An 18,475-nucleotide genomic window follows, 5' to 3' on the forward strand; every position below is an offset into this window, starting at 1 on the left:
ATAATTCATGCAGCTTGCTGACCAGTCCATCACTTCTACAAATTCCTCTGTTTATGACAAAGAAAACCTTTCATCTTTTTTTAAATCATTCCTGTGTCAAATAAACTTTTTATTATCCATCTTTAAACTTTAAAGTACGTTACAGTTGTCTTTCTCTTTGCTTCTGTTTTACAGGGGAACCGAGGTCGAACAGGGGTGGTGGTGGCTGCCTACATGCACTACAGCAACATATCCGCAAGGTATCCAGCATGTTAACACATCAGTAAACACATCTTATGACTTCTTGAAATCCGGTGTTACATAACTGTCGGTGGTATTGAATTGAATTCTCAGCTGTCAGTAGTGGAAAAGCAGCATTTAAGTACTTTGATCCCTCAGTCACCTCAAAACTCATCCTTGCAAGGTTTCGTAAGGACAGGAGCGCCAATCCATCACAGTTAGGCCTCTAGGTCTGGGACTTGAACAGCCTTGAAAATTAAACACCGATGTGATTATTATGGCAAAACAATCCGTTCTGGCCGGCTTATTTTTCTGGCTCTCTGAGAAGCAGCGCTCCGAAAATGTCATCATTCTTTAATGCAACCAGATGTTAATAGGTGAGACTGAGCCAGGAGGATTTAAAGCTGCTTTGTAAATGATGAAGGCCAGGGGGATATTTCTGAATCTCAAACTCAGGAACAATCTGCAGGTTGAGGTTTTCCAAAAATAAAAGCAGTTATTGTTGATACTCATGCACTCCGCTGTGACAAAATAACAACAATGCTTGTCTAATTTTTGCATCCTGCAGTGCTGACCAAGCGTTGGACAGGTTTGCCATGAGGCGCTTCTACGAGGACAAAGCACTTCCTGTGGGTCAGCCGTCCCAAAAAAGGTCAGTTATTACCTCACTTCCTGTTTTCAAATGCCTGTTTTATGAGTCTGACCTGTGCTTCAGTTTGTTTCAGGGCAGATGAAAACTTAGTTAAGGATTCGTAGGGTTTGTTGTGTCTATCCCATTTTAGAGGAAATTCTTCCCTTTTTTTCTCTGTTCAGTTTATCTGCAATTTAGTTTTAATTGGGATAATTGTGAGAAAATGTTATGGCACAGAGTGCAGTGATCTATCTTGTCTGTCTGAGAGATTCCACTGGTGTCTCTTGGGAGGCTGTGGGGCTTGGTGGCAGTTCATTCCTGTCTTCTGAGCATATCAGCACATATTTTCCTCTGATTCTTGTCCGCTTTTAGCACTCTGTGTTTTGAGATAATGTCCTTTCCATGAATAGAGAGCAAAACAGGGGAGTAAATTCCAAACCAGAGTGGGTCAAACCAATCAAGAGTGGTTTCAAAGTATTTGAACAATTTTTCGTTTTGAATACACTCACTCTTGGGGACTGTCTTCCGAGACATCCTCCAAGTCATAAATCTGTTTCGACCATATTATTAGCTTCCTCTCGCATTATTAGACAGTCAGAGTTAACTGCTTAAAGGCTTGACCCCCTCATCATCTCTTTTCTTCACCTGCGGAGAGAGGAATCTTGATCTGAGTGCTTCTTGGAAAGGATGAGCAGGAAAAGGTTACGGGGAATAAACGACGAAACAGAAGAAACACCAGGGGGACTTAACACCACTTCATTTCAGCTAGTGAATTAGGCAGCCAGCCATTCTCTAACAGGTCTATAGGCTTGCCCTCTGCCCCGCTGCTATTTCCTGCTTCGGATATAATTATCTCTGCCCCTGGAGTCTGCCAGTATTATGGTGTGGAATGTGTGACATTAACATCAGGAGTAGGAGATGAGCTCAGTCTGCTGCTGCCATAAAAGCTCGTAAAAGTTTGGAATAAAGGTGATACATGTATCGCTTTAGTGTCATTAAATTATTACCATGTTGGTTCCGAAACAGTTAACAAACTGAACCCTTGCTGAGAGGATTGGCTGCCCCTTTTCTGACACTGGGTGAGATCAGGAGGAATTGATTTATGGCACAAAACATGATGAGGAGTTTCTTGTTATGAGTGAGACTCTATTAACATGTTTCTGTGTGCTTTTTGTAGTCGCTCACAACAAAATCTGAATGGAAATTCCAGGAATAATGATAACAAAATGCCTGGCATACATTTCCTCCTTTGCAGCTTGCGATATTTTTTTTTGTCACACGTCAAAGTTAATATAGTGTCAGATTTTGGTGTGACTGCACACTCGAAGCCAGACAATCCTAGACCGAGCTGTTTTGCTTCTTGTGGCTTCTTTAAGGTTGCATGTCTGGGTGATTTCCACCAAAGTATTGAAAAAAAACAGTTTTTTATGATGTGAAAAAGCTGTTATTTCAACAAAAGGAGGATGTGAGAATGTGTGATGGAAGGGTTTTGTTTGAATCAGTGACTTACTGCTTTAAGGACATGTGTTCTTATTGTTTTCTGACAGTGCAGATGCATTATCAAAGTATTGTTTCCATCTGCAGTTCCAATGAGGAGAGATCAATTGGAAGTGTCTCACAACGTCTTTTGAAGTTAGCAACAGAGAAAGACTTGAAAATGAGGATAGGTGATAGGAAAGAGTCCCCCGGAGTCTGGTGGTGATGGTGGTGAAGTAAAGCCAGCAGGAGGATGATAGAAACTCTGCTGAATTTCTCACAACAACCTGGAGGTCACGGTGGTGACGGGGAGGAGGTGGGTTGCACAGCAGGAGGTATGATAGGCAGAATTGCAATGATATTTAAAGAACAGCATCCAGAGACTGTTTGGCTCGAGGAACATGAGCAGAAAGATCATTGGTCAGATGTGATGGTGATGTCAGATTTATGACTGTAAGGACTTTGATGGCGTGGGAAAGCAGGAGCGAAGAAGATTAGAGCTGAAAAAATAGCAGAAATTCATCCACAGAGGACTAAAGGAAAAAACATGGGGGACAAAATGTCTGTTTTGGGATTTTTTTCACCAAAGCTTCATCACAATAAATTCATCCACTACATCAGAGAGCCCAAATATTTAAAAAAAGACAGATGACAACACCACAGTATGTGGGAACAAAGAGAACTACTCATGAAAGTTGGGTAAATCCTAAACAAAATACCGCTGGAGTTACAAAAGGGTTGTACCTCTGATTACTAGTTTTGCAATTTGTTTGCAAAGGACAAGTTGCAACATTCTCTCTGTGACAGGTTTTTTATTTTCAGCAGCCTGAAATAGAGGGTACAATCATCTCTGCTGTACTCAATTAACATGCATACAATATGTACCGTTTCAAAGGCTACACGCAACACTTGCAATATTTTGATGAAAGACAGAACATAATTACTACAGAAATCACACTACACACACGTACTGTAGCTACAAGCCACTTCCTCCTCTCGGCGCTGCTTCCGTGGAGTCCCAGCTCCGTCTAATTGAATTTCAGAGAGGCTAAACCATCTGGCCACTGACAGCAGAGCAAGGGGGGTGTCTGCATGTGGCGACCCTGTGGTCAAGGTCACGTTTGGTACTATCATCATTATCATCATTAACAACCAGACCACACTAACTCAACAGACCCCCAACTGGCCTCTGTACACACCAATTCACTCTGACATTTCCCCGCAGTGGATAAAGTCTGTTTTATAGTCAGAGTGGAATTCAGCTCTGGCTGGGCCATCGGAGCTGATGGGTGGTAATGGTGAACCACACAGGATGAGGGTTTGTTTAGTGAGGATTCGGTCTGTAATCTAGCCAGAAGGTCCTGACATGCTAAGAGGTATCACAGTCCCTGAGTCTCAACATGTATCAATCTCATTGCCAAGGAATTTTGGTGATGATATTCGCAATCTCCAGACACTAGTTCCCTGATTCTTTTGGAGATCCCACAACTTTTAATCCGGTGCTGCCATCAGGTCAAAAGTTTGTTCCATGGAAAGGTATCTCTAAATTCACAGTGGATGTTTGTTATTGCTGTACCAACAGGCAAAAAAAAATGCATGCTTGTACAGATCTAATAAAGAAGTGCAATGGCCAGTTGGCTATGAAATTTACTGAGCAAGCTTTGTGTCTAAATGCACAAGGCACACTCAGGCCAAAATATCATTTTTGTACCCAAGATAAATCTTGATTTATTTGGCATTTACTTGGCAGTGACGTGACGTGATTTCCTGCGCAAATGATGCTGCCAAGAGGATCAAAGCTTGATTTTAATGACCAGGTTTTGCTTCAGTAATACTAGCAGGACAGATTTAACTTCTTATCTCCTTTACTTGTAAAGGTCCAAGAACAACAAAATAACAGTTTTTATGTGCATAGTAATAAATATTTCAGCAACATCGCAGGTCATTCACAGAACATATTAAAAATTATTTTTAGGGGCATATTTGTCCTTTGTTAGATTAGTTAAAGCAGCTATAATCATCATTGTATATAATAATATATGAAATGACAATGTGTAATGTCAGAGGTGTCGCTCGTAGTGACGAACCTACAGAGAATTATCAGCGACTCTGCAGCTCCCCTCAGCTTTACGGATCAAGCTTTATAGTGAGTTTAAGCTCATTGTTTAGCTGTATGGGTGAAACATTACTGTTCTGGCTCACTCTCAACACTCTTATAGTGTCATTTTCGGCCACAGCAGGCAGCTGTTTTCAGAGAAAAAGCTCTAAAAAGCCACTGTACATTACCTGCTCACACGGCTAACAGATACAGTTAGCAACTATCTGGTGAACACAGTGGAGCATTTAGCAGCTAAAGAACCAGATATTTCCCTCGGGAGTTGGTTGAGAGCAAAAACAGAGCTCAAAGAGAGTGAATATTGGACTTAGATTCATCAGATGGACAGAAACACGACTCCAAATGGATGATAATGTTGCTCTGTAACTGCTGGATGTGTTAAAAAACCAACTGTTTGCTAACAAGTTCAACATATCAACTTAACAGGTGATAATATGTCATGCTGTGTTCACAGCTTGTTTCCATTGCCACCAAGTGTGGCCAGAAAAATCTGTTAATGCAAATTCAAAAGAAGGATGACACGAGACAGAAAGATTTTCTTTTGTTTCATATTACATTACTGTGGAATGGGGACAGAGCTTGGACTATTCTTGAGATTCAAAAACTGTTTTCCTACACGTAGGATGAGGGCTGCACTCAGTTCTGCCTCTCTTTTATCTGCAGGTATGTGCGATACTTCAACGGCCTTTTGTCCGGTCACATAAAAATCAACAACAAGCCTCTGTTCCTGCATCACGTCATCATGCACGGCATACCGAACTTTGAGTCCAAAGGAGGTGAGTATCTGCCTCTGCCAAATATGGAGAAAGAACTCTGTTTTTGCTGGTTCTCTTTAAAAAAAAAAAAAAAAAGTTGAGTCAATTCCCTTGTTTATTTCCCTTCAAAGGCTGCCGTCCTTTCCTGAAGATCTACCAGGCAATGCAACCAGTCTATACGTCAGGAATATAGTATGGAAACTTTTATTCCAGTTCAGTGTGGTTTTGCATGTTTGTGGGGGTAAAGCTGACCCTATGTTGAATCCAGTTATTGAATTGTAAGATGCTATTATTGTTTTCACCACAGCAACGTGCAAGGAGACAGCAACACCAGTATCTGCATCACCATCGAACCCGGCCTGCTTCTAAAGGGAGACATCTTGGTAAGATTTCAAGGAGAATATTGGTTGAATTTTCTTTCTATCCTGTCAGTCTGGATTTTTTTTTTACTGTATTTTATTCCTTCTGCCTTCTGAACAATAAATTCCCTCCTTTTTTCTTTTTTTCTCTGTTGCAGAAATACTATAAAGTTTCAAGTTTTTATTGCTTGTACTTTAGAAATCTCAGCTTATTCCACATCAAGTCGACTAATGTATTGATCTTTTCTTGCTCATCGCAGCTGAAGTGTTACCACAAGAGATACAGAAACCCCACCAGAGACGTGATGTTCAGGGTGCAGTTCCACACCTGCGCCATCCACGACCTCGGAGTGGTTTTCGGGAAGAATGAGCTGGACGAGACCTTCAAAGGTAACTGCTCTCCGGGTGGGTGTGTTTTCACAGTATATTGTATGTGTCTGTATTGCTGTGATAGTGATTTGTATTATGTCATAAGCAAAAGCAGAGTCAAGGCTAAGATGTTGAGTTTAAGTGAGAGTCAAGTCCAGAAAATGAATAATTTGGGCAAAATGGCCTAAAAGTCTAATTAAGACGTTGTGTCTAGACTCAATTTTGGACTCAATAGTTGTGGCCTTGCTGTGTGTTGGCATGTGTGTGTACACATTCCTGTGAGTGTGTGTATACCAGACCTGGGTCAAGTGTGTGTTTTAACCTACTTGGAGTAACAGTGGAATTTTTTTCTGGGATTATTTGTTTCCAGCATCAAAACAATCTTGCGTCCTGCTGCAAGAGGACTCTGTTCCACACAGTTTTATTGTAAATGGGGTCCTCTGGTGGCGAAGGCAGCTCAGCATTCACTTACAGTAATGTAAAAGGGAAGGGGAAAAAATGGAAAGAGCAGCTAATTATGATAGAATGAACCTTGAAGTATCCAAAATAATGATAACACACACTGAAAAAGCAGAGTGGGTGCACTGCAAATTATATTTTTACACCGCTTTTTGTGTTTTTTAAAATGTAGTTTTGTATTTAATATTCAAAATGAGCCTTAAGTTTACTAAATTGGAAAGAAAATCTTGGTTTTGGGATTTGCTGCGATGCTTCGAGCAGGTTTAAACACATGATCTTTGACGCACACATTGTGCTTGTGTGCATTTGTGTCTATTGTTTTACAAAAAAAAAAGATCATTTTTTTATTTTGTGTGTCTCTGTACAGATGAGAGATTCCCAGAGTATGGGAAGGTGGAGTTTGTTTTCTCATATGGACCAGAAAAAATCAGAGGTAATCCATTTATCCTAACTGAAAAGGGGAAAATGGTCTTTAGAATATTAAAAAAAAAACAATTTTTATAACTCAACAACATACTTTATCAGATCTGATGTATGTATCGGCCATTATGGCTGATTTTCTGTTAATGTCAACCTACAATTTTTTCTCAATTCATGCAATCAGTGCTAAATGCCAAATTTGTGTTTGGAATGACACTTCCTATGCACTCCCCCCGTTTGATATGTTACCCATCATGCCATGTGTTTCTCAGGTTTGGGCCACCTGGAGAACGGGCCGAGCGTCTCTGTGGACTACAACACCCAGGACCCTCTGATCCGATGGGACTCGTACGAGAACTTCCCCCACCGCTGTGAGGACACTGTGGACGATGAACATGGTATGTCCACTCAAACACACACAGTGACACACACACACACACACAGTTTGATGGATAGGTTGTCTCCACTCATCCATGGTTACTAATACAGACCTCCAGACTCACATGCTGTGTCGTCTGGTGTTGCTGCTTAGTCTGTGAGAAAAGATGTGCATCTCACTCTGTTTTGATTGTAGCTTATAATGTGCAAGAAAGGGACTCCAGATGACCCTTAAGATACATATATACTGATATATATATATATCAGTATGGTTGAAACATTGTCTAATTAGCCATATTTTAATTACATTGAAAGATAATACTGGCTGTAAACTACACTGTACATGTTGAAGGAATATTGACTTAATAATAATGAAGGAATACATGTCCTCCCATGCAACTACAAGGCTCTTTTTTGTGTTTTTACCATTTTATTTTTGATCACACAACAGTGGAGTTTAAAGGAATAGTTTGACATTTTGGGAACTTCATACAGTATATTTGTTTTCTCGCTGAGAGTTTGGTGGGAAGATCGATACCACATTTATAGCTTTACATGTCATATGTTGTTTGTTTACCAGAAGTTTTGTGCAGGCTTGTGTTTTGTCCAGGCACAGTGACCTCCTGGCGTCTTGTCATCACCATGAGATGGCTAAGCTAAGCCAACAACAGCTGGCAGTAGCCCTAAATTTGTTGTGGTCTTTTCATGGGATTTGTTGATAATAACAAACAAGTATAAATCCTGTAACAACATCCATATTCCTGAAAGTGAATTCTGAAACAAACAAAAAAAAAGATCCTCAAATACACAAATACAAGTTAAATTTTCTATGATTCAGATAAAAAAATGCAACATTTGTTTTGCTAATTCACATTGAACCAATAACTAAAAGTCAGACCCCATAAATCAAAATTTCCTTCGTCACCAAAGATCAAGATCACTGGCTTTGATCCACTCTGCATTCCACAGCAGAGAAGACACTTCAACCACCTTTCAGCCCGGCTTCTCTGAGCTGCAGACCCCCTCTCACACACACACCCCCACCACACACACACCCCCAGCCTGTCAATTAGGCCTTTAAATAGCCGCTGCAGAAATAGGGGGGCGTCAGTCACCCTGCTACTGGCTGCCCCCTCCCCGGGGGGGGTTGTAACCTGAAACACCACCAACCCCAAGTCCAACAAGCGCCCAAACCCACGTCCATCCACTGATTGCTTTTGCTTCTGTGCCAGGAGTTCAGGAGTTTGAAATTTGGGCACCGTGTGTAATGTACTCCTTCCTTCCCATTGTGATTTGATCAGAGCATTAAATGAACACCAGATACCCAAAATACAAAATGTCGCTTTCATCTTCTCTTTGTTGAATCTCACAAATCGTACTGCATGTACTTTTTATTGTTTGTTGGGATATTTTCTTATCCCAATGGATTACTGGCCAAACTTGGACAATATAACATTATACTGAGACATTTCCACAACAGAAGAGTTTTTTAAATATCTTAAAACATCAGAATTACATTTTTAGGTGCTAATGTATAGAATAAGTAAGTGTAAAGAATAAAGGCTTCTTTTGCACAAAAGAGAGAAATCCATTGCAGAAGCTACAGAAAGCCCATTTTTTTCCACTGACAGCAACATCACAAAGTCAAGTTTATTTGTATAGTGATACCACAGTGTTACAATGGGTTTACAGGCTCACAACAACAAATACTTGTATGATGAGACACAAGACTCTTGGCATTTTAGTAATTTGAGAAAACAGCCTACAGCGTTTCTCTTTCCATCCCTATTCTTACTTTCCTTATGTTCAGCTATTCTTATAATAATATTCCTCAATACTTGTGGTTGTTTGGCCAGTTTGCGAATGAGAAAAATGATGAAAAATCTAATCAGAGAGAAGCAGACAAACCAAAAAAAGCAGTGTATTTCTGGAATACACTGAACATCACAAGTGGATAATATCATAAAACATCCAGTCTCAGAGTTGTTAAGAGACACTTAGGATAACTGACAGTCTCGTAGAGTCCCTTGGACCCTCTTAGTGATGATGACAGTCATGATTACTGCTGTTAATCTGAGAAACCTGCACAAACAGGAGGACGCACTCACCCCTCAGTTGAGTCAGGAGTTGGCAGCCATTGTGCTGCTGCATCCACTTTATATATATGAGATTTTCTTTATGGCTTCACAAGACCTATTTAATTCTTATGAACTTCCCCCAGAGAACCGTTGTGGTAATTGCTGTGTTGCAAGAAGGTCAGTGGGAATTGCCAGGATTGCAAGTTTGATCCTGATTGAATGGGCGGCAGTGTTCACAGCACTCAGCCACTCAGCCTCTCAGCCAGTTTATTCATTTCTCTAATTGCAGCGTTCGGTCTTACACTTGGACGTGAGAATCAGCGTCTGCTTTTACAAGGACAAAGAATAAAGCAGGTCTTGCTTTTTTTTTTTTTTTTTTTTGGACAACGCAACAATGAGATGACAAGTAACCGAAAAGAGGTTAAAGGAAACTGTTTTAAAAACTTCTATGATTACTGAAGGTCTGTTTTGGTGTCATTAGGGGAGGAAAGAAATGTACTGTGAGAATGTTAATTAAGTGTAAAATACACATTTGAGCTGGAAAACCCAGGTGACCACACACAGATCCTCACATGACAGAATAGACTATTTTTACACGCCGCAGTACAGTGAACACTAATCACTCATCAGGTGCCATTTGAAGAATCCAGACTTGTTTATTTGTCCGGGTGTTAAACGAATATTTCATCCTCGGGCGTTGATGTCTGAATGCATCTGGGGCTCGCCTTAAGTCCTCCTGACGCCATTTTTAACAGCGACCTTGGAAATCCAGTTGAAAGGGCTCAGCGAAAGATAGGTGTCTTAAAAGGGTCTGCCGGATTAGGAAGCTTAGATGTGTGTATTTCATACTGATGCACGCACTCGTTGGGGAACGTGAGGAGAGGCGTCCTTAGTTTTCTTTTAACAGCAGGTATTTGTGATGAGTGTTGCACTTAAGCAGCTGTTGGCGTAGCGGCGTGGAGCACGTGCTCATCCATTGGGATAAGAATCTGTGTAAAAGTATTTGTGCAGCAGTGTTTTTAACGTGTGTGTAGGGTCTTTTGCAGGTTTTTATATGGCATGTGTTTGTGCAGTGCACCTTGTTTTTGTCGGCTTGCCTTTGCTCCACTAATAGCCCTGTGGTCTGGCAGCTGTCGACCCCGAGGTCAAACCAGTCAGAAGGCCACCGTTTGGGCCACAGAGCAGCCCAGTAGCCATAGAGCTACTGCATGAAAAAATTCTTTTTAAAGATGACGTGTGTATCGTTTTAACATAGGAAAACTGTTTATTTTAAGAGAGTAGCATTAGTGCAACATCCGATTTAGCAGGATATGTGACGGATGGTTTTATGGCGCAAACTGAGACTGCTGTGTGGCATAAAACAACAAAGATTGAGAATCAAAGAGAAAGAGTGTATGTGCGTTCCAGTGTGTGTGTGTGGTGTACAGTAGGGCAGCAGGCCCAGTGACAGCGCAGGCTGTCTTCCTTGTTTACCGCCCTCCTCCCATATTTGGCTGGGGCCGAGCCCTGAAACATGTCTGGAATAGCTGGATAGAGACGGACAGAGAGACAGAGATAGAGAGACAGGCACAGAGAGTCCAAAAGAGGCAGAGAAGACCAGACTTTTGCAGTTTTCCAGCAGCAAATAAAGCCATTTTTTTTGTACATTAATGAAGTTTGAATGAAGAAGAGAGGAAACAGAAGGAGAAAATAAGGAATGAAGTAAAATCGAGGAGAGGAGAGTAGCTGAACAGCATTGGTGAGTAGTACTTTAAGGCCTTAGAACTACAACCAGCAACTTTCTTTACAAGTTAGAAAGCTCTGTCAAGTTCAAATGGTCATGTGTTACTGTCTGTTACAGTCTGTGAATTCAAATATTATCAAATCACGAAAAAAAGATCAGCAAAAGTAGTTATTTTTGCAACGTTTGACGAATGTTTCTTGTCAAATTTATGCAAGTTTTATCCTCTTTAAATGCCATTTCCTCTCTCTTTTGGCCAGACAAAATGACAAGAGTACAAACTTGTGTCCACTGGTTCCATAGACATGAGAGTCTGTTTGTCTGTTTATTGCGTTTCCATGTCAACATGGTTGCATCCTGTGTGTTTGGCACCTATATGATAAAGTGACTCATGGAGCGAGCAATTTGTGTGTGGAACATTTTATGAGCGGGCTGCAATTTGGGTACACCAAAACTATTAAGGACCTTGGTTAGTAACTACAGTACATGGGAGTTCCAGAGAGCATGGACTGAGATATAGTGTATGTACTGTAGGGTTTGTTGTACAAAGTGTTCTGGAGTCAGTATTTGAAAACATACAACTTTTTTTTTGTTTATATGCATATATTTTACATATTTGGGTATGTTTTGTGGGCGCGGCAAGGCAGGTTTCTGTTCGAGTGATGTGAAGTGAAGTGAAGTGAAGTGAAGTGAAGTGAAGTGAAGTGAAGTGGCGTCTCATGGCACAAATAACTAGATAGCAGGTGACTTTTGGCAATGTCTGACAAAATATTTGCTTTACAGATTTAGAGCATTTTTAAATAAGATCATTATTTGTTTTACTGTTTTGTTGAAGTAAATATGTTGCAGCTCTTATTGAAATAATTGTGAGTTTGTGACTTCATGGCCTCCTTGACCTTAAAGACACATTCATAACTTTGCCATATGCTTATATAAAACATTAATCATGCCGTTCAAACAACTTGCAATAGTGTTTTGACTTAAAAAATTCAAATTTTCTGAAGCGTACTAAATCTGCAGAAATGGAGAGCAGTCATGTGTTTTAAAAGCACCCTGTGTGTGTCTTGCAAGTGCACATAATGCTTCTAGTTAGACCTCTTGCTGACAGCGCGGTGAGCTGTAGTAGCAGGTTCAAATCCCAGCTCTGGAAACCCTGCTGAGCCTGTCGTCATCTCTTAATTCCTCCTTTCTCCTACTGTCTGCATAGATGTCTCCATATGGCTTTCTCTCCCTCTCTCTTTCTGTCTTTAAGGTCCGTGTCTTGCTTTCTCTCTGTCTTTTTCTATGGTGTGTCTTTATTTCCACTATTTTTTTCTGAAAATTAAATAAGTTTACCTGAGGTTGACATACAGTACAGCTGCTTTCTGCGTTTTGTTGATTTGTATGATCCTTTTTTCGCTGTTTAAAAGCTGTATGGTATCAATACACGCAGAAGAAGTACAGCACTTACAGTAGGTACAAGGTTTCTGTCTCTGAGAGTTTAACATGGCACCCCGAAGCTCTCACAAGGAGAGATGACAAACTGGCATCCATGTAGACGGTAGGCCCATGCACTTTTATGATAGCTACTGAGCCTCATGAATCAGACAGATGCACAGACAACCAACCGCCAGTCAGTAGTCAGCCAGACTTACAGAGGCAGACATGCAGACCAGCAATTTAACCTAATGTAATCCTATTGGTCCACTGAGGCAACATCATGACATACTGGCAGTGTAATATTTCTCATATAGAAAGATGGTGAATATGATCAGCCATTGGAAACTGATATTTTTGGCCTGAAACTGCTGTTAGCAATATTTTGTTACAATATTCTGGTCCTTTGACTCAAACATGTAATGGCAAAGCTTTACTTAATGCCATGATGATGAAGTGGTTTGTATATTTGCACAGTTGGTGCTCCTACAGATTGTTGCCCCTGAGGAGTAAAGAAGGTGCCTTATCTCATCAAAAGGGCGTTAACCATTTCAACTATAATCAAATTTGGGAGTAGCATGTGGGAGCAGGCATAATGTGTCTTGGTGCACTCACAAAAAAATCTGCAAATATATCTGCAAGACATTTTAAAAAGTTGAAATAAAATAAAGAAATTGTCTCAGTGGTTAGATTTAAAGATGTCATGTGGAGTTTTCTTGTAAACGAAGAAAAGATATTTCCTCATTAAACGTTAAAACCGCTTTTTGGAAAATTTAAAATTGTGCAATGTTTACAAGCTTATTTGCACGTTACCACCATCAACTGTCAGTTCGTGGAAACCAATGGGAGGAAATCTGTTATTGCACAACCTTGCACAATCCTTGTGTGTGTGCACAATACAAACAAAATGGGAACCCACTCATGAAAACATTGCTCCATAGCACTACTAGTGGTCAAAAACTCCTTAAGATGCCTTTAACCTCAAATGTTATGAACAAAGAACGAGAGTATTTTGCTTGACGTAAATGCACATTACTTCAATAATGATTTGTGTTTGTCATCACTAATATACTAATATTTCCCCCGTCATCCTTATAGGACTTAAAGTAATTTTAGCTTCATTTACATGTAGCAAGTAAATATGGCTCATTAATCAAGCCAAAAATCCTCTAAAAACTCATCTACAGATCCCAATCTGCAGCTCTCTCTTGCAAAAAAATAAAGATGACATGAATCAGACGTGGAGTGTCGCTGGTTGTCTGTCAGATATACAGACAGTACGACAGATAGCTTTTTATGACAGTAACTCAAATGACAGACAGTCGGATGGATGACATCACCCTGAAAGCAATCTTGGAGACAGACATTGATACAGTCACGTCACATTACTTCAAACTCTGACAGCTGGACACTGAGTGATAGATGGAGCGAGAGGCAGACATGGCAAATATAAAACCGCGACAGTTTTCCTTGTGCCAGTCACTGATACACCAACCATGACACCTTTTTTACTGATGGACTGTCACATCATCTCTTATGAAGGTGTCTCTCTGCCTTTCTCACACTCTGCTGTAAAAAAAATGTCCATTTAAAGGTCTTTAAGCAGCTTAAAGTTGTATTTTTGTAAGAAAAGTAAAATAGTTGGTTGCAATGTAGTTGTATTTTTGTCAGGAATTTGCAAGAAAGAAATATCTTGAAATGCAGTAAAAGGTTCATCTCCACACTGCATGCAAGAAGATCACCCTCAAATCAATAAGATAAATTAACTACATTTTTTAGGTTTTAAGAAAAAGAAGGATTTTGGAGTGACTCTCTGTGTGTGTGTCTCACACACACACACACATAACCAGGTCTTTAGGACAAGTCAGTCAGTTGTCAGTCAAACCCAGTCACCCACCGCTGGCATCCAGACTGGCCGTCGTCACAGTGATATGAAAGCTGTGAAGGTGAATGTCTCATCTTGCTGCGAGATACCCAGTGGCTTGCTGACATCACTGTGTGTGTGTATGTGTGTGTGTGCACATAGATGTTTGTACATGTACATGCCTGCCTCTGCAGGTCAGTGTGTATAATTGTACACGAGTAACCAACTGAAGTTTGTGTCACATGATGAAAGGGTCAGTTAAGATCTTTGAAAAACAAATCTACAACAAGACAAATTTACTCTGGTTAATTTGGTCACATACACAAAAAACAAATCCACATAAAACAAGCCAATATGTTTCTAGAGTTTTACTTGAACGAGCGCCTATGTGGAAATAAGATGGAACATTTTTCTTGCTGAGATAACACATTCAAGAAAAGTTTATATGGGAATATTGTGCAATGATGTAAACCTTCATCTGTTCCAAAGACAAAAATCCTACTCAGATGTTTGTGCAATCAACAGTTAATGGGAGTGAACACACTTTAAACACTTCAAAATCAGTCAAAAACAAAACTACTCTTTATCTTAAATAACTGGTTTGAGTAATTAATGCATGAACTTTGTTGCCAGCAAGAGCAATTCATCCTAAAAACTGGATGTTTCATAGAACAATCTTTGATCATTTCTCGTTACCAGTTAAACTTTGCTTGTTTGAAGCATCATCTTTGATGAAGTATCCATTTCTTGATAGTAGCAGGATGATCTTCCTTATTTTTTCTTGATACTGAGAATAGCTTTTTTTTGGAGGAATATTTTTGCACAACACCAGCCACTCATCCTGATCCTTAAAGTTTAACTTTCAAAATTAAGTTTGTCTTTAACAAGCTTTGGAGAACAAATGTGTCTCTCATCTTTGTTTTCCTGGTCCCTTCTTACGCAGGATGCTTCATTTTTCCCAACCTCACAGTTTTACTACTCTACCTCCGCAAAAACACACCCTTCTAACCCAAAGACCTGCTCCCAACTCTGAAGAGACCTTTCTAGCACAGGGCAGCTTCCCACTCTATGTAGCTCTTAGTGTAGATCTTTGTGTATGTATACAGTATATTCATTTATAAACATACATGAAATCATACACCATAACCAATAAAACTATAATTGCAGATCTCTCTTCTAAGTAGGTGAGAGGCCCAGCATATGGTTCCGTTTATTCATGCTTGTAATGTCAGATGTGTTCTATATTTATATGTGTTCTTTTGTAAAAGTGGGTTTGGCTCTTTTTATAAGGTCATCCTGTCCCCTGTAAGAGTGTCAAGCCCATATTTAAGTTTCCACCACCGATGGAAACTTCTAGAGTGGCCGATAAGAGAATCTGAAGGAAAAATCCACCCAATGAAAAATCTCTGTGAATATCTTTGGTGATCTATCACTCTCTTCATGAATTAGCAAGTTTCTGATCACAATAGATAACACAAACTTAACCACCCCCTGTTTTTCATTTAATATAATTTAAAGACCGATAAGAGCCAGTTATAGGACCTGAAAATCTGCTTTTAGATTACTTATTGCCAAGAATTGAAAAAAAATACCACATATATCACATATAAAATTGTGTCATCTGCATAGAAATATACTTTAAATGTTTTAAAGATGAACAAATATTAAAATAAAGGGATAACAGAGGTCGTCCTTGAACAGAGCTCTGAGGAACCCCTGTATTGATCGTTAGGATATCAGCATAGATTCTTTGGTAAGGGAGTTCTTAATCAGGAAACATTAGGGTTTTGTAACAAGACCAATTGAATGCAATATGTGAACGAGGCGAGTATAATCACCTGTGTCAAACTAAGATAAAATAAACCACTATAATGATAAAGTAAAATTAGTTGGTAAAACTTGTACTTTAAAAGATTCTGATGAGTCATCATTCTTGTCCCACTTCTGACTTCCCCTATTCAGCCCTAAACTAACACTATTTTTTTCAGAGCCAAGAAGCCAGGTAGTAATATCTGAAGTATAAGTGGATGAAAAACATCCAGTGACAGTGTCCAGCACCAAAAATGGCCCACTGCACATGTTCACATCACTTTATTGCTTTGTTGACAAATGGGCTGTGTTTGTTAATCTCAAATGTACTAACTATATCTACAGTATATAATTCACATCCCAGCTGGTCCATTTGATACAGCGATAACAGGAGTTGTAGCACATTGTCTATTTATAATAAACCATTGGCCACAGGTGTTAAAATGGCTTTTTAATGGCCTCCAAGGCTGCAATGTGGCAATGAGACACTCAAGTGTACACTTAAGAGAATACAGCCAAGAGGCAGGTGGTGTGTGCGTGCGTGTGTTTATGTGTGTGTAGCACTGTATGAGCAATGCCTCTGGCACTTTCACAAGAGAGGAAAGCACCTGTCACATGAGAGACTATAGAGAACGGACAGGTGTAGGTTTGTGTGAGTGTGAGAGAGAAACAATAATGGTGAATTGTTGAAAGGACCAGTGTAGATGCTAAACTTTATTAGTGTTTTGTTTAAGTTTTTATTCTTTAAGTTTAAAAAATAATTTCAAAGTTGAAAAAGGTGTGTAAATACTACTTTAACCTGATTGGATTTTATTGAATATTACATACATGTAAATGAGTTGTCCTTTGAAGTACAATGAATGGCATGCTACAGTCATTTACCACAGCGGGGGACAAATTGTTAGATATTTGTCTTAGTCAAGCCTTGGTGATTCAACTGATCTAATTTGAGGTCTGCTGCAGCTATTTATTGACACCAGAGGAAAACTATTTGTTCTATTCAGATGGTGAGCTGGTTGTTTGTGGTACTCAGAATCATGGTGTCTGGATTTAATCCCAGGCTGGAGCTCCATTCTTCAGATCATAGTTGGATGATAACGGCATCATCGTGTTCATAAATCAAATGCAAAATCAAATGGAGGATATGGAGAAATGGGTATTTTATCTTATTCCTCACCTATATAACACTTGCAAACACAAAAGAGTCTTTGTGTAAGTTCAACTTTCCACTTTACATTTGGTTTAGACCATGCTGTAAATTAGGTGGCTCTAAAACAGCATTGTATGTCATTGCCATTAGCTTATAAAATAACAATTCTACAAACCTAAAATCACTGCTGATTGTTTTCTAAAAGCCATAAGTTGTTGGACTGATTTTTCTTCTTCCACGCAGCCATTACCATCTTACCATTTATTTCTGGGATTGTTTTGACAAGTCTGCATTGTTAGTGTGTTCAAGAAGACTCCAATATTCAGAATTTGACAGTCGACTGATAAACAACTAGCTTTTTAAGGGAAAGGATCTATCAAATTCATTCAGTTACTCTGTCCATCGAGGCACTCAACATTCAACGATAATACAACCTAAATAAATTTAGGGCGACAAAAGGTTCCAAGTTTTCAAGCCTTTGCAGTTGATTTGCTTAGTGTCTTTAAATGAAACTTGCCCCCCTTGAAGGTTGGAAGTTTTCATTAAAAATATCATAATATAATGGGCTAAAATATACTAAAACTTTAACATGTCAAGAAGATATAGTGTATCAAATAAAATGATCCCTTTTGACACATAAAGTGTCTCCTCTTCTTTACATATACAGAATATTTGTTTAAATGTAAAAATGTACACACCTTGAGCGTACAGTCGGGCAAATGTAGAGGTCAAAACCCTGTGAGGCTTGTTAAGTAAGTTTCTGTCATGCCCAGCATTGTTGTTGGCACTTCCGTTCTTTTCTAAATTGAGAGGATTACACCAAACTCTCAGGGTTCTTCTCTCTTGATGCTGAGTGAGAGAAAATAGCAAGGACGGTGTTTAACGAGGTGAGACTCACTCCGGAAACATTCATACTCAACCTGTGAGTCAGTCACTCCTCTGTCTTTTGTCTTTGCTTTATTCTATTGGCATGCATTTTACAGAGCCCCTATAAAATATCAGCAGAACTGTTTGAAACTCATTGAGCGAGTTCTTATTTTATATATATTTTTTGCATTTAGTATATTGATGCATAAAGAAATTAGCAAATCAACATTTATTTCTGAAATGATGGTTTCATCCTTTCAAAGCAGATGTCTTGACCCTGCAATAAACTGGTCAGTGTCACATTGTATTTTTTACAATAAATGGTAAAAACTTAGCTTATTTTTACCCAATTTTTACATTCTGCCTGTTGCCTGTGTTGAATCTGGGTA

General features: G+C 39.4%; 1 protein-coding gene across 4 annotated transcripts in view; it reads left to right on the forward strand.

Moving 5' to 3' along the window:
* Positions 1-18,475, forward strand: part of tns1a (tensin 1a) — a 99,229-nt gene that overhangs the window by 60,386 nt on the left and 20,368 nt on the right. For all 4 annotated transcript variants that reach the window (XM_044344610.1, XM_044344609.1, XM_044344608.1 and 1 more), the window contains exons 10-17: positions 175-239; positions 788-871; positions 5,106-5,218; positions 5,329-5,389; positions 5,505-5,580; positions 5,817-5,946; positions 6,752-6,817; positions 7,077-7,202. In XM_044344610.1, coding sequence (XP_044200545.1) covers positions 175-239; positions 788-871; positions 5,106-5,218; positions 5,329-5,389; positions 5,505-5,580; positions 5,817-5,946; positions 6,752-6,817; positions 7,077-7,202 — 721 coding nt within the window. The remainder of the gene's footprint in view (positions 1-174; positions 240-787; positions 872-5,105; positions 5,219-5,328; positions 5,390-5,504; positions 5,581-5,816; positions 5,947-6,751; positions 6,818-7,076; positions 7,203-18,475) is intronic.

Source organism: Thunnus albacares, chromosome 24 (assembly GCF_914725855.1).
Source record: "Thunnus albacares chromosome 24, fThuAlb1.1, whole genome shotgun sequence".
NCBI classification, from domain to species: Eukaryota; Metazoa; Chordata; class Actinopteri; order Scombriformes; family Scombridae; genus Thunnus; species Thunnus albacares.